This window comes from Taurulus bubalis, assembly GCF_910589615.1.
Source record: "Taurulus bubalis genome assembly, chromosome: 15".
Lineage (NCBI taxonomy): Eukaryota > Metazoa > Chordata > Actinopteri > Perciformes > Cottidae > Taurulus > Taurulus bubalis.
Window position 1 is genome coordinate 21,730,918 of NC_136603.1, and position 14,738 is coordinate 21,745,655.

The 14,738-nt window shown below is 48.1% G+C and overlaps 1 protein-coding gene across 1 annotated transcript in view; it reads right to left on the minus strand.

Moving 5' to 3' along the window:
• Positions 1-749: 749 nt before the first annotated feature.
• Positions 750-14,738, minus strand: part of dachd (dachshund d) — a gene marked incomplete at its 5' end in the record, with an annotated part of 94,330 nt that continues 80,341 nt past the window's right edge. Inside the window, 5 exons of the mRNA XM_079230888.1 lie at positions 750-1,129; positions 5,484-5,552; positions 6,550-6,693; positions 7,254-7,401; positions 9,885-10,030. Coding sequence (XP_079087014.1) covers positions 1,092-1,129; positions 5,484-5,552; positions 6,550-6,693; positions 7,254-7,401; positions 9,885-10,030 — 545 coding nt within the window. The 3' untranslated portion in view covers positions 750-1,091. The remainder of the gene's footprint in view (positions 1,130-5,483; positions 5,553-6,549; positions 6,694-7,253; positions 7,402-9,884; positions 10,031-14,738) is intronic.

Genomic DNA, 14,738 nt, shown 5'->3' on the forward strand with positions numbered 1-14,738 from the left:
TTTAAAAAGCTTTGAGAGGTGCTGATTTCGAGTGTCTCATGACAAACAAACAAAAACAAAAAAAGGAGTAGAAGAAAAATAAAAAAAAGTACAGTAAATTCCAAGAAATATCACCTCTGTTACAAAGATTACAGTACTATCCACAGCAAAAGTCTTCCTTTTTGAAAGTGAAATGTTTGATAATTATGTTTTCAAAATCGGTCCGGGTCTCGAGTGAGTCGACCCCAGTGTTCGCTCAGCACAATATAGGATTTATTAAATATCATAATTCCAGGACAAACATTGACATGCCTGCATGCTTTCTCACCAAAATGGCAGCTATAGGAAAGAATGATGGCTCAGAAATAGAAGAGAAACAAAACGGTCGGTAGATATAAATGTTGGTATTGTTTTGCCTAATAGCTCTACTGCATACACAATACCTCTTAACGTTATATACACACACCTTGCCGGGCCGCTCGGGTTCGACAGAGGGAGTTTTCCTCTCATTATCATCAGATCTTTATGTACAACGATGGTAAAAAGGAAACTTGATTGTATTGTCATCTAGTTTAGAAAACATGAAAATCAAACTTCAGTCTTCTCTTTCTGACGAACGCGTGGATAGATTCACATTTTTTTTCCTCTCTCTATCTCTCTCTCTCTCTTTTCGAGGTTCATCTCCACGCGCCGCTTCTTAAAATTCAATTTGAAAATACAAAAAAAAAAACACTTCAGTCAAATTTCTTTCTCGAAGCTTTCTCGCTGGCTGAGATACAGTATAAAAATCTTCAGTGCTGTGAATTAACGGGGTTATTACCGACAGTGTACCACGGGTACATTTTTTTCTTTTTTTTTTACTGTGCTCAATGTGTTTCGTCCTTGGCGTTGGCCAACCTGCGACGTCTACCCAACTCTGAGAGGAAAGGACCCGTTACTCTACATTCAGACGCCAGCGCTCTGCCGCTCGCAGCGTTCCAATGAACTCCACTTCTCCTCCACTAAATCAGCCTGAACAAGGCTCTCTCTCTTCATGGGTTTTCTTTTCTTTTTTTGTGTTTTGTTTGTGTTTTCCCGAATGTTCCATTTCCTCCAGCTCCTCGCGGCCCTTATCAGTACATCACGGTGGTTTTCAGGAACAGTCTTCCATCTGCAACAGAGAACACACAGGAGCAACGGATTAGCCGACAGAGAACACATCCTGCTGACGCAGAACGCAGCGCTCGGGGTGGACCGCGCGATCGGCCGCGCGATCGGCGCGAGATCAACCCGATTAAGTGCGTTTAAAACGGGTGAAAGTATAACGGGTGTCTGGTGGATCCAGGCCCAGCGCCAGGCACTGATTTGCAGGGGGCCATACATTGCTTTGGGGGGGGGCACGTTTCTTTTTTTCAGCCACGTCATACACGTGCTGCATAGCGGTAATAACAAGCGCTTTCGGGAGAAAGCAACATTTCATTTTCACAGAATACAGCTGAGGGCGCAGCGGGCGCTACTTACGTGACAGGGTAGGAACTTCAGCCACAGTTGCATATTTATGAAATTACACCGCCGAATTGCATGCTGGGTAAAGCTCACCCACTAATCATGAAGTCTCCTGTGCGACGGAGTTCGACAGGACGACCCAGCATGCAGTTTGGTGGTGTAATTTTACAAATGTGAAACCCTGACTGAAGTTCTTACCCCTGACACATAAGTAGCTCCGCCCGCTTCGCCTGGAGTTGGAGCTGTGAAAATTAAATGTTACTGCCTGCCAAAGAGTGAGTCGGGCAATACGCCACCTGTATGACGGTATGTGAAATATTCAAACCGCCTGGCAGTTTGAAGCCGCTATACCGCACAGCACTACGTGTGGTCAGTGACTGACAGACTAGCCCGTCCAGGGCGGGCCCAGCCGAGTCCCATAGCGCCGGGCCTGGGTGGAACGCAGCCAAAAAGAGCCTCTGTAACTTAAGTGCATCAGTCGGGACGTACGAACGCAGTCGCACTGTTGCATGCATATTTCACCGGCTATGATCACCGCTCTCTGGGCGTCGCCGACTGTACGCCGCGCGTGTTTGAGACATCTCCACTGATGCGCTCGTTTGAACACAGCGCCGCACTCGTGATGTAAAGCTCCCTCTTAAGTGACACTTCCCGGTGTGGAAATAAGTGTTTATTGGAGACGGCAGACATCCCCGCCGCTGCGTTATCTCCAGACACCTCCAACCTAACGAGCTTTGTCCATTTCCCAGAGAAACGTCTCTCGTCTCGGGCGTCCGCCTGAGCGAGCAGAGCCGCTCTGTACGACGCCGAGCTGGCGGGAAAATAAAAGCATCTGTTAGGCGCAGCTCTGGAGCACGTTCTGACGTTTATTACCTGCACATTTTGCTCTCTGGCGCGTGTGTGTGTGTGTGTGTGTGTGTGTGTGGCGGCAATGCCTTTGTGGAGCACACCTCTCTGTGGCGGCGCGCCTAAATAATTCAACGCTAAAAAGAAAAAGAGAAACGCGGCGGGGGGCGGCGGTTGTTGGACATCGGAGACGACTCACGACTCTACGGAGAACACACCTGGTTTACTTCTGCTATCACTCAAAGCTTAATAAGGCTATCTTCTATTATTTAAGATATTCCTTTTTCTTCCACCTATTTCCCCACTTCATTTACAATCTATACATTTCATATCAATTAGTCCGGCTCTTGTTAGTGTTTTATGTTTTATGTGTTGTCGTGCATGGAGAGGAGACAACAAAGGCTTGTTGTGTGTGTGTGTGTGTGTGTGTACAGTATGTGTGTTGGAGAGGATGAGGAGGAGGAGGGGGATGCACAAACACACAGGCTAATTACCCAGCACTGCCGTGGGTCTCGGAGGCATTGCACTATGGCTGCCTCTATTCAAGCAGCAACCAGCGAGTCCCGTGTAAAAGCCATTACAGCACGAATGCAGCGCTACGAGTGTGGGCCCACACACACACACACACACACACACACACACACACACACGCAACACCTCTCTCAACAAGAGCAGACGACGCATCACGCGCCGCCTGCTCTCTCCGTCGGGGCGTCGGTGGGAACGGACGGCGGTTCGATCACCTGACGCGTGACGTCATTTTACCGCGCCGTCGGAGAGGGGGGCGTTTCTTTCTTCCTACGGAGGACATCGTCACGAGAGACGGTGGGTGGAGTGAGGAGGCTCATCTCACTGATTCATATCTAGTCATTTTTTTCAAAGCAAGACAAACGTTGAAGCATCCGCTCTCATCAGCGACGTCTCGACGTCTCGTGTTTTACGAAAGGCCCGTCTCGCTAAAAATATGTTCAAACTTTAGCATTTCTATATTCAAATCAAGATGAAAAGTTCATTAAAGAGAATAAATATTTCATTAGATGCTAAATAAAACAAAGGGATTTTTTTTGCCTTCTCTCAGCACAAAATTCCTTTGAAAGATTAATTAATACATGTAAATTATGCAAATTATGCCCATGCAAATATTTTATGAAGACAATTAAGGGATCCATTAATTACAGCCTTTTTTGCTTCAGTGACATTCATTCATTTAATTTTAATTTCACTTTAACTGTTTTGATGTTTAATCTTGCAACAAAGAACTTTATCTGGGCGCGCAGGGGTCGTGTAAACTTGCCGAACACGTCGAGTGGGGAGCGGCGGGGAACCGGAGAAGATACCGGTGGGGGGAGGGGCGGGGGGTTAGTGTGCAGCGTTGCCAGGCAGTACTGGCGAGGTACGAGGTCCCAGTAGCTCGCCTGCCTGTGAAAAGAGCCGCGTTTCCCTCTTGGACCCGATTCAAAACACTGCAAAAGCAATTAATAAACACAGACTGTGTTAATATCGCAGAATTAGAGAAGTGTGACAAAAGACAAATAGAAATAATTAGTTCTCTAAAATTATGCCCTCATTATTTTTCTCCCCTCCCTCCCTCCGCCGCTCTCCATCTCTCTCTCTCTCGTTCATTCTCCCTCCATTCGGGTTCGGAGTCGAGAACATACACACGTTCCTCTCGGCTTCCACGCGAGTGATAGGCTCGTGTTTTCCTTCCTTCTCCCCCTCTTTGCTTGTGTAATTTATCAACATCATTTTTTGTGTTGCCATTCGAGGTTAATTATACAGCGAGGCTCGCGGAGTGGAGCGGAGGAGAAATGGGTGGCAGACAAGTGCTTCTCTAATTGAACAAAAAAACAAAACAGGGAATGCGGGGCCCGTTCTCCGGGTTCCCTCTTCATCCCACTCTGCAAGGCGAGGATCGGTAGGGAAAAAATAAATAAAACTAATAATAATAAATGGACGTGGCCGCATCGTAGCGCTCCTAACGGGGAGTCGAGCCCAAAGAATGTGTTTCATTTCAAAGCAGTCTTAATGCATTTAGGCAGCACAATGGCTGCTGAGTGAGTGTGAAGCTTTAACACATTTCATTCGACACAATTACACTACAAAGAGGGCCGGCTCTTTATATGAGGGTAAAGGAATTACAGTAGTTAAATCACACAAATTTGGTATGAAATAAGGGGGCTAAAATTAACGTTATCTTTGTATTGAAATGGTGACATATGGATTTCCTTTTTTTGGACATCAAACCGCCTCAGATCCCCGCAGTGACTGAATGACATTTAATTAGGGAGGAGTCACCATTTCACTTAGCACACTGCCTTTCTTTTTGCCCTTTCACAAAATATCCGTTCAAGTGGACTAATCAGACATTAAAGAGTTAAAGGAGCGCAACTTGTTGGAGCGCGGAGAGGAATATTTCCCACTTTTCACAGCGAATTACACGGATAAATTGGGTGTGCGGTAAGATAAGGGCGGCTCTGAGCGGACGCTGGCGAAGGCGTATTTAAAAAAGGGAGACGTCGGAGTGATAATGAGGACATTCAACCTCGGCAAGGTGTCTTGTATCTGGGTAAACACAGATAGCGGGCGGCCTCCGGAAGGTTATCGCCGCAGCGCCCTTCCCCAAACACATACTGCACCCCCAAGGCTAACAAACAAACAAACCATTAAAAATGTACAAGGCTTATTCATAAAACGGATTGATTTGCCCCGTTTATTGCTATCAAAGGGGGGATTTCGCAGATTTCTTCTCTTTCTTTTTCTTTTTTTCTGCGTTTTTATGACTCATTAATGCTTCCTGAGCTGTAAACAAAACACTTCTCTCGCATCGTTCTCCGCGACGTTTCGGGCTGAGCGGTTTCTCCCGATCTCGTCTTCCGCCCCGCGCTCCGACGAAGGAAAAAAGAGAAGAAGAAGAATCTGTTTTCGCGGCCGCTAAAAGTCGAGCAAAAAGAGCAATATTATTCCTCCAGAAAGACCAATGATCTTGACCTAGTGCTGCGGCCCAGATGGTGAGCTGTATGCCTGAACAGCAGGCACAGTAACACTAATGTTCATAAACCGAAGCCGTGTGTGTGTGTGTGTGTGAGAGAGAGAGAGAGGGGCAGAGAGAAGGAGAGTCAGAGCGAGCGCCAGAGAAAGAGAGAGAGATTTATTGTCTCATCTGAGCCCTGTACCTTGTATTGTCCTTTCAGCATCTGTTCTTCCACTGCTGCGGTCACTCTCCATCTCAGGGGTCAGAGAGTCTGCGAGAAGAGAGGGATCACCGCCGTTAAACATCCTGCCGACACACACCTTCACAGCATCGCTCATTCAAAAAGCGGCGGCCCCTTTTTTCCCTCCTTTCTCGAGCTGCGTCTGCGTAATTATTGGACGGGTTTGAGCTCAGCATCACGACTTGCTTCACGCGCTGGATTACGCATCCATTAAAGGTGGACAACCCGCCGTTCAACCGTTTGCTGGAGCGGGAGAGTTGGTGGTAAAATCGACACCAAAAAGTGTCAAAAGGTGAAATTGTCCCCGTATTAAATTATTCATTGTCCTATTTTGGGTTTGGTAGCGGGTCTCGTAACCCCGTCCTGTGTGTCCTGCCGGCCGGCGGTGGGCCGACTCCAGGTGTCAAAGTTGGGACACACTGACAGTAAATCACATTTCACTTTGCATGCAGCTCCTCGCCTCTGAAGGGCTTAACTGTGTGTGTGGTCGGCTACTTTACACACGATTGAAGCGCTGCGTTAGTTAACTCGACATGATTCACCAGGACCTTATTTTAATAATCAACCATGACTTCAGCCTTTTTCAAAACAAATAAACTGAAAGTCTCCATGTTTTGGACAAAAGGAGACCTTGGCTTTGAAGCGCTGTAATGAGCTTTTTCTGTTTTTCTTCGCTATTATAATCTATTAGACATTTTACAAATGAAACCGATCCACGGAGGAATATCCGGTGGCAATAACCAACAGCTGCAGCCCTGGTGCACGGGGGGGGGGGGGGGGGGGGGGGGGGGGTGGATGGGGATGGAAAGCAGACAGTAAATTACATCCACGTGAACAAAAACGTCAGCGACCGCTTTCATGAATGATAAGATAGCGGCGCTTATCTTGTTAGCATTGCTGTAAAAATAAAATGCACATTTGGAACGGACACATTTGCCCCCCCGCCCCCCCGTCCCAGCAGTGACCCCGCCAGATGCCTGGATGAGTGAAGTGTACAGTAGGAGTGCCTCACGGTGGAGCGTCTGACCGTTGAGAGACCGCATGCTGTCGGAGGGCGACGGCTGCTTCAGAGTCTGCTCCACCTGCTCCCTCCTCTTGGACTCGTACTCCAGGGCCTCCTGCAGTTTCCTCTTGGCCTTCTTCTCCTTCTTCAGGCGCTTCTGAACGATCGCTGCGATGGAGCGGAGAGGAGGGAGAAGCGGGTTATTGAGCCAGAAAAGATTCGCTAATTTGGTATAAAATCAATTAAAGCTAAATATTTCATAACATATAAAGATCCTCCTTCATGAAAGACAATACTGGCTGCGCCTTCACAAACCGCTGGAGGGAATTCAAGCAAATTGAAACATTTATTGGGATATTTTTCACGAGTTTCTCTCATTAAACATAAACGACGCGGTTAGCATACGAGGCCGATGCATTTAACATGAGACCGAGAGTGAGTTTCTCTAACTTAATGTGTATTACCAATTATGTCAACCGACTGAGGGCGCTAAGCAGATCGCTGTGTGTGTGTGTGTGTGTGTGTGTGTGTGCGTGTGTAAACAGTGAAACGCAGCCGCCTCTGTCGGCGTCGCAGTTAAGGAGACATTAAACATACATGCGGCGCTAGTGTTTGTACATTCAGGAGCTAGCGCGTCTACACGAGCGCAGTCCGGGCCGCTGCGAGAGGATAACACACACGACCACACACACACACACACACACACACAGAGGATCCAGCACCGGTACCTCTGTTCTTCTGCTCCATGACGAGCTGCTTCTCCATGGTCTCCCTGAGCTCCCGCTCTCTGAACAGCTCCATCTTCAGCTCCGTCTTCTCCAGCTGCACCTGCTTCTCCTGAGCGCGCGCGTTGTCAATAGCCACTTTGAGCAGGCCCTGCACACACACACACACACACACACACACACACATGTATATATGAACACACAGAGATTTAAGAGGCTATTTAAGAGGATGAAGAGACAGCAAACCACACTGAAAGTGTGTCACAGCAGTTCTTTGAGTTGCCAACGGCGGCGAAGCGGGACACAAGGGCCCAAAGCGGCCCGCCGCCGCCGCCGCTGCTGCATGGTTTCCCTATTTCAGGAGCGGCGCCACCTTTGCCGCTCCTTTTTAATCCGTTGAAAATCTCACAGGATCCAGTGCCAGAGTTCGTGTAATCACCCTCCGTATCTGAAAGAGCGATGTGTGACGCGAGAGCGCCGGGAGAGACAAGAAATGACGTAATCGCGGCGCCAAAGCGCAGGTATGAACACAGCTTTGAAGGTTTCGAGAGGAGGAGGAGGAGGAGGAAGAGGGAAACGCCGCCACACTGAAGGTCGAGATGGAGCTCACCTCCTGGTCGAAGCTCCGGCCCGCTAAGTAGAGGGTAAGAGCTTTACAGGCGAGAGGTCAGCGTCTTTACTCGGCACACAGACTCTCTGTGTTTCCTCTGTGCCTCTCACACAGTCCTTGCTGGATTGTAAGCGATATGGAGGATGAAGACTCCGTAGCAGACGCAGCAGTGCGATAACAGGAATGACAAGTATCCCATCATGTATCAGCGACATTACCGCCGTTCATAATACTCATGACAGTCCGGGAGGGGAAGCCAGTACAGTGCGCCGCCGCCGCCGCCGCCATTTCTTCGTCACAATTACTCCCCATCCACGCGCAATTATATAAAATGCACTGGGCTATATCTTACTAATTGTCAATTTCTTTTTGACCCCAATTTAATTCTAAGTTGCTTTATCCTAATTTTCCGCTCGGCTTCATTTTGTTGATTTGTACATAAATATTCAGCGCGCGGATCATTATCAAAGATGACTCGGTGGAGTGTTGGGAGCTGGCGACGGCTTTTCTCCGGGCGCTCTAATTACCACGCGGCGCCACGAGAGGAGAGGCAGGACTCAGGATGCCGGCGGTGCAAGTGCAATGAGAAGGGCAGCGGTGTGCACACATCATTACACTCAGACAGAAGGCAAATGCATTCATCTTTCTGACTGGCTGTGAGTAGACAGGTGTTGTGAAGGTATGCAGATATACAGTTGAGTGTTAAGTATACTGCCGGCCAGCTTTTGGACCAAAGACGAGCTCCTATAGAAGGTCTCTGTCGACAATGACTTTTAGACCGGCATGTTTAAAAACACCTGCTTGGTTTTTGCTTCCGGCACAAATGTGAGTATTTTTTTTTTTTTACCAATTCGGTCCTCAAGCCTTGACGACAAAACAGATTGTTTGTGAGTGGACATCTAAATGACACACCTGGTGATGGTGGAGTAAGTTGCTTCTTGGTGGAAGTTACTGCGAGGAACTTTCATTCTGTGTGGATTTTGGCGGCCCCTGTGGACGAGAGCGGTAGTGTTCCCGAGCGCCCGAGTTTTAGAAAGCCTCTCATTTTACTGCAGCGAGGGGTCTGACAGTCCGCTAAGCTCGGTCCTGGCTCTGGTTTCTTGGGCCTCCAGCAGCCGGGGGTCTGTGGTGGGCAGAGGCGGAGCTCCTGGTCGGAGGGCAACGCCGGATCTGGGTCGGTCCGTGGTGCCGGAGGACCCGCTAGAGTCTAAGCCGGAGTAGTGTCTGGTGAGCCAGTCTGAATAACTACTGGCTGGTCTGGTTTACTGATGTGGGTCACACAGGCGTTTTAAATGGATTGATACTGTTTCATAACGAGTTTCAAGTTCCTCGCAGCAACTCCAAAGTTTGACAAAAACAGAAAAGAAATCTTCAATCAAGATTGCCTCGCAGCTTTGTTTTGCTCAGCTTTGAAACAAATCTCTATTTTTTAGTGGATGGAGTTTGCTAAATTATCAAGGACAACAGCTGTTGAACAAAAAAAGCTTGTTAGTAGACCTTGGGTTAAGATATCCAAGGCGATGAATGCGTAGTGTCTGGAAACGATTGTGGGGAACAGTTTAATGGTAAAAGTGCCATTACGGTTAAAGAAAAGCGATGTTCTCTGTTTGAAGGAGACGGGAGGCGTCAAAGACTCTGTATGCACTGAGCATCCCGACCTCAGCGCGCTCACACGGCGTGTTAACAAAGTCACGCTGCTTCCTGCCGCCTGTAAGCGTGTCTGAAGCTGTTTAAACAAAACTCCAAAGCGGTAAAGACGGTCTTTGAGCTCAAGTCAAAATTGGCAACATATTTCCACTTTTTGGCGCCCTCAGGTGGTAGTTGAAACAAAGACACTGAGGCAGACACATCGTGGGCTTGTTCTATAGCAAATATGCCCAAAACACACATATACACACAGCAGCTTGTTTTCCAGGCTCCCTTTGAGCCCGACAGCACGTGGGCCCGGCTACTCTGGGTTTTCGGGAAAAGGCGCCAAATGAGATGGATCTTTCCGAAAGTGTTCACTGTCCTCTCCACTGTACCTGTATGTTGGTGAGGAGAGTCTCTATTGACGACAAGCCGTCCGGGAAGAGGAATGGTGAGGGGAAGCCAGGGGGCAGGGCCTGGCCGGCCAATGACAACCTCTCGTAGCTGTCTCTCGCTGTCGGGGTGCACATCGAGTTGTCCTCTGCGGAGAAACACAACAACATTGGAACTTGATTAATCATTCATAGCGTACCGTTTTGTGAAACCTGAAAACGGACTTAGCGGGAGAACATGCGAGTCGTTTTTAGCGATGCCAACCAGTAGGGGGCGCCTGGCTAGATTATTGATCTCCCCCTTTCCTCCCAGACTGACTGGCCCCCTCAGAGACCCCTTTGTATTGCTTCTTCTCAAGTGTGGGGTTAAACAATATCTACCGGGACATAAATCCAGCCCTCCCCCTCATTTAAGAGATGTCATGCGGACTCCGAGATCAGAAGCAGACCCGCGCTTCCAAACCCCGCAGGGCTCCGGGCTTCCTTTTGTGTACGCACGCACGGGTGCCTGTCAAACCTAAGATGACATCATCCTCCATTCATCACCGGCGGAGAGGGGTAGGGCCCTGCCATCTGCCGCCCAGCCTCTCTCCACCAGGCCTCGGCGGAGGAGGAGCGGGGAGTTGGACCGGCAGATACAGCCTGGTCGAACTAAAACAGTATGTCTGACACATGTTTTTTTGTCCAGTGAGCTTTTATCAAGCCAACAGTTTTGCAAGTGCTACCATCTTGCACAGAGCTGTTTATTAAACACATCCAGTCGCAAAAATAATAAAGGTCTCCGCGGGAAGTCTGCGCCATCAGCTGTTTAATTGTTAATTCCATAAAAAAGCTTTATTTGTAATGTGGAACCTCTCTGCTCTCATCCAGTATTCATATCTGTTTGTGTGGCAGGCGGAGGCTTGTACAAACAGCGGAGTGGAGCCGCAGCAGCCCCCATGCCTCTCCCTCCCATCAATATTCACCGGCGCTCGCCAAGTGCCGGGAACAGCTGGTCTTACATTAATTAGTTTAAAGTATTTATTTCACCCATCCTCAGAGCAGATTGAGCAAAAACATTGGAGATTATTTCGAGCATCTGCAAATGCCCTGGAAACATCTCCGCGCCAAAAAGTCGAGTGTTAGGATTCACAGTTTAGGTTTGTAATTTGAAGAACGAAGACGGTGGAATATGCACCGCTGGTCCGTGGAGAGAGCAAACAACCTTTTCTCCTTTTCTTTTTTCAGATGGAGTTCACTCCTGTTGATTAATTAGAATGGATGGTTGCCTAATGGATTAGAATTTGTTTATAATTTGACTTCATGAAAATAATGAATTGCCCACTTTTAAGAAGCCACTCCCGTGCTAATTTGTTTTTGTTCGGCGCCGCCCGGCCTCCGCTTTGAGGTGGGCGTCCCGGGGTGGGAACGCAGCGCGCTCTCCTTTACGCCGTGGCACGACATGAAAGTCCCATTTTATCTCAATAAAACCGCTAATCAAAGATCAAAAGCATTACAGTTGGCTCCGGCTCAGGTTGATATAGATGTATTGCGCGCATTATATGCATGCATCACCCACCTCCAATAAAATCACCATAACAACTAGAGACGTTAGTAGACCTCGGGGAAAGGTCTGCTGTTGTAGCTTTGTAATTGATTTGTACTGTAGGCACTTTGTCCCTTATTTAGTGTTGGCATTAATCATAAATCATTGCTTTAACAAACTCGGGCTTCCCACTCAGCAGGCCTCCCCTCCAACACAATGTCGGATCACACGGAATATTTGATGGCTTTGTTGCGGGGGAAACAACCTGTCATGCTCTGAAAAAAAAGAGCAAACAGCGTGTTTTGTTCGACAGACTCCGACTACAGTACAGCACCCCCTTGTCAGATAACATTTCCACCAGGAGCGATGCATAAACACAGGCGTTTAGAAAAAAGAAAAAGAGAAAAAAGGGAATGGGAAGCTAATAAGTGACTAATTTAATCAATATAATCAAAACGGGCTTAATGAAACTCAGATGTAAATTCCAGCGGAACACGATCTAGATCTGTGGTTTCTGGAGCCCCCCCTTCCCCACCCCTCCTTCTTTTCTTCTTCTTCGTCTTCGTCTTCTTCTTCTTCTTCTTCTTCTTCTTCTTCTTCTTCTTCTTCTTCTCTGTGCTTGGCTGCAAATGCTGGCATGTGTTTGCATGTTTATTTCTCACCATTGCTCCGGAATCATTGACTTCAACTTAATTACAGCGACAGGCGCTGGAGTGATGGGGGCCGGGCGGAATGGAGTGCTCTGTTTCCAGGTGATATTTCTCCACTAGCGGGGCTGCCAGCAGCAGCTGTGACAGCCTCTTGTGCTCACCCGCACGGTAAAGGTACAGTTAAGGGCCCCCCCCCATCCTCCCACCACCACCACCGCTACCCCCACCCCCAGCCGCTATGAAATACTGCGTGGAAAAACACTCGCAGGTCACCCCTGTCACAAATAACATTTCATGCACAACTGTTTCGGCGGATAATAGGAGCCACAAATAAAAATGGGACGCTGTAAATACAATGCATTCTGAATGAAATGCCATAATTTAAAACAGCGGCCCGCCCTCCCTCCCTCCCCCTCCGTCCTCCTCCACCCTGCTCTCAATAGCTGCAGAGGGAGTCCTTGACAGTGTGCTAGCAATGATGAATCACCTATCCAGTTAATTTTCTCACTCCTCGTGTGTTGTGCTGCTAAAACAGGGGCCCAGGAATTGACTTGACAAACTATGAATGTAAAAAATATCACTTGGAGGGATCTGGGCTTATCTCCAATTTACATGTTATTAGATTTGTGTTGCAAGCAAGGCACTTGGACCTAGTAAAGCTGGGGCGAAAAAAAGAGAAAAGAGGAAAAGATGTGGCACATGATAACCGGAGATAAAACATGTCTAAAACCCACTTGAAAGCCTTTGAAATGTTTGATGGGAGAGTCGCGGGGAGCAGAGAGAGAGAGAGAGAGAGAGAGAGAAAGAGAGGGAAAGAGAGAGAGAAGCAGAGGGAAGCTGGCCTGATTTAAAATGTGACAGACACACACACGGCAATCTGTGGTAAATCTAGAAGAAACCTTGGGAAATTTAGCTGCAATCTCTGGATAAATAGCTGTAATTGACCTTGGGAGTTGAAAATGTGCCATATGTTTCTGGTTCCTGTGTTTGAAACTGGGTCCCTCAGGACAATTCAGCTGAGTTCTCGCACGGAAGGCAGCGGGAGGAAGAGGAAGGTACGGAGAGACACACAAAGAGAGAGAGAGGGGAAGAGAGAGGGGACGCCGGGAAAAAGGAGGAGATAGATGGTCGGAGACGGAAGACGGACGGACGGATGGATAGGTGAGGCTGAGGAAGAGCAGGCTGGAATAGAATGGGTGTGCAGAGAATGAAAGACTGACAGAGAGGAAGAGAGATAGGCGAGAGAGCGAGAGAGAGAGGGAGAGCAGAGGTACACTTGGCCGGCCAGTCAGTGTGATATATTGACAGGTGAAGCCTTTGTCCTTGCAAGCCGGTGTTCCTCCCAGCAGGAGGAACTGAATGCTAAACCTGCCGGTTGTCAGCGCGGCCCAACACAAAGCACGGCGCCGCTTCTCACTGCACAATTACATTTGATTCGACCTGCCACGGGCTGCCGACGGCCCGGCCTCCTTCAAATGGAGTAGTTATGACCTCTCGGACGGCCATTAGCCCGGCTAGCGCAGCATTACTGCGCCTGCACTTAACGCGCTGGATTTGGAAAAAAGCATCTTGTCAAGGGAAATATCTGGTCTTCTGGAACACATGCAGCGATGGGAGAAAAAAAAGAAGAAGAAAAAAGAAAAAGGAGTTGCATGCAATTTGAGCACTTTAAAAAAACATGAGCCCAGCTTATCTTGCGAGTGATGTCTGCACTCTGAGAGGTCTTTCTGCCAGAATACACTCAGCTTCAGCTGCGTGGCGGTCAGGAGGCGGAGCTCTCATCCTGTGTCATCAGCTCATCTTAATAAATGTAGTTCTTGTTTCATGACTCTAGTTGAAATCAAATTGAATTTGTACTGGACAGTTTATAATAAATCTACTGTAAGGCTAGATTGCCTTGCAGGGACACATTTCTTAAAGGGACAGTAAAAAAATCAAGAATAAGTTTTGTTCTCCTCACCTGTAGCGCTATTCATCAATCTAGATAGTTTTGGTGCGAGTCGCTGGAGATGTCGTAGATAAGACTGATCTCTGATATAATGGGTCTGTGTGGCGCTCAGCAGCAACGCTCCCAATGAGCCGCTTACTCAAAGTCCACAAGACAATCTACGGGAATCGTAGTGAGTTAATTTCATGGAGGGACTACTTTCTTACACCGTCCCTCAACCGTATCACCGGGCTGAAGGGGCGAGACTCTCGCAAACACAACAGCGGGAGGTGTGCGCATCAACGGCGCCCCCTCGGCTAGCTCGGTGGCGGAGTATGGACGTCCAATCACCATGGAGAGATGGTGGCCGCCCCCCAACACCGGGCAACTCACACCAAAATAATCCAGATTGATAAATAGCACGGCTACGTGAGAGTAAATATATGATCTTGAGGTGTACTGTCCCTTTAAATAACCTGTGTGATGAATCCATACAAGACAAATTCCTTTAGCATGACCATCACTTGCATATGCTGTGCATGTGTGTGTGTGTGTACACAATAAAGAAAAAGAAAGATGTATGCACACACACTCTCTCTCTCTCATTACACACACATGCACAGCACACACAGTAATGTGCCCTCATCAGATTTAAGCTAATTTCCTTTTCATCACGGAGAGAGGAAAATGAGTGTTTGCCCCATCCCTGCTGGGGGACAAAGTCAAGAGCCCCGGTCGGTTCGGGCTAGATTAAC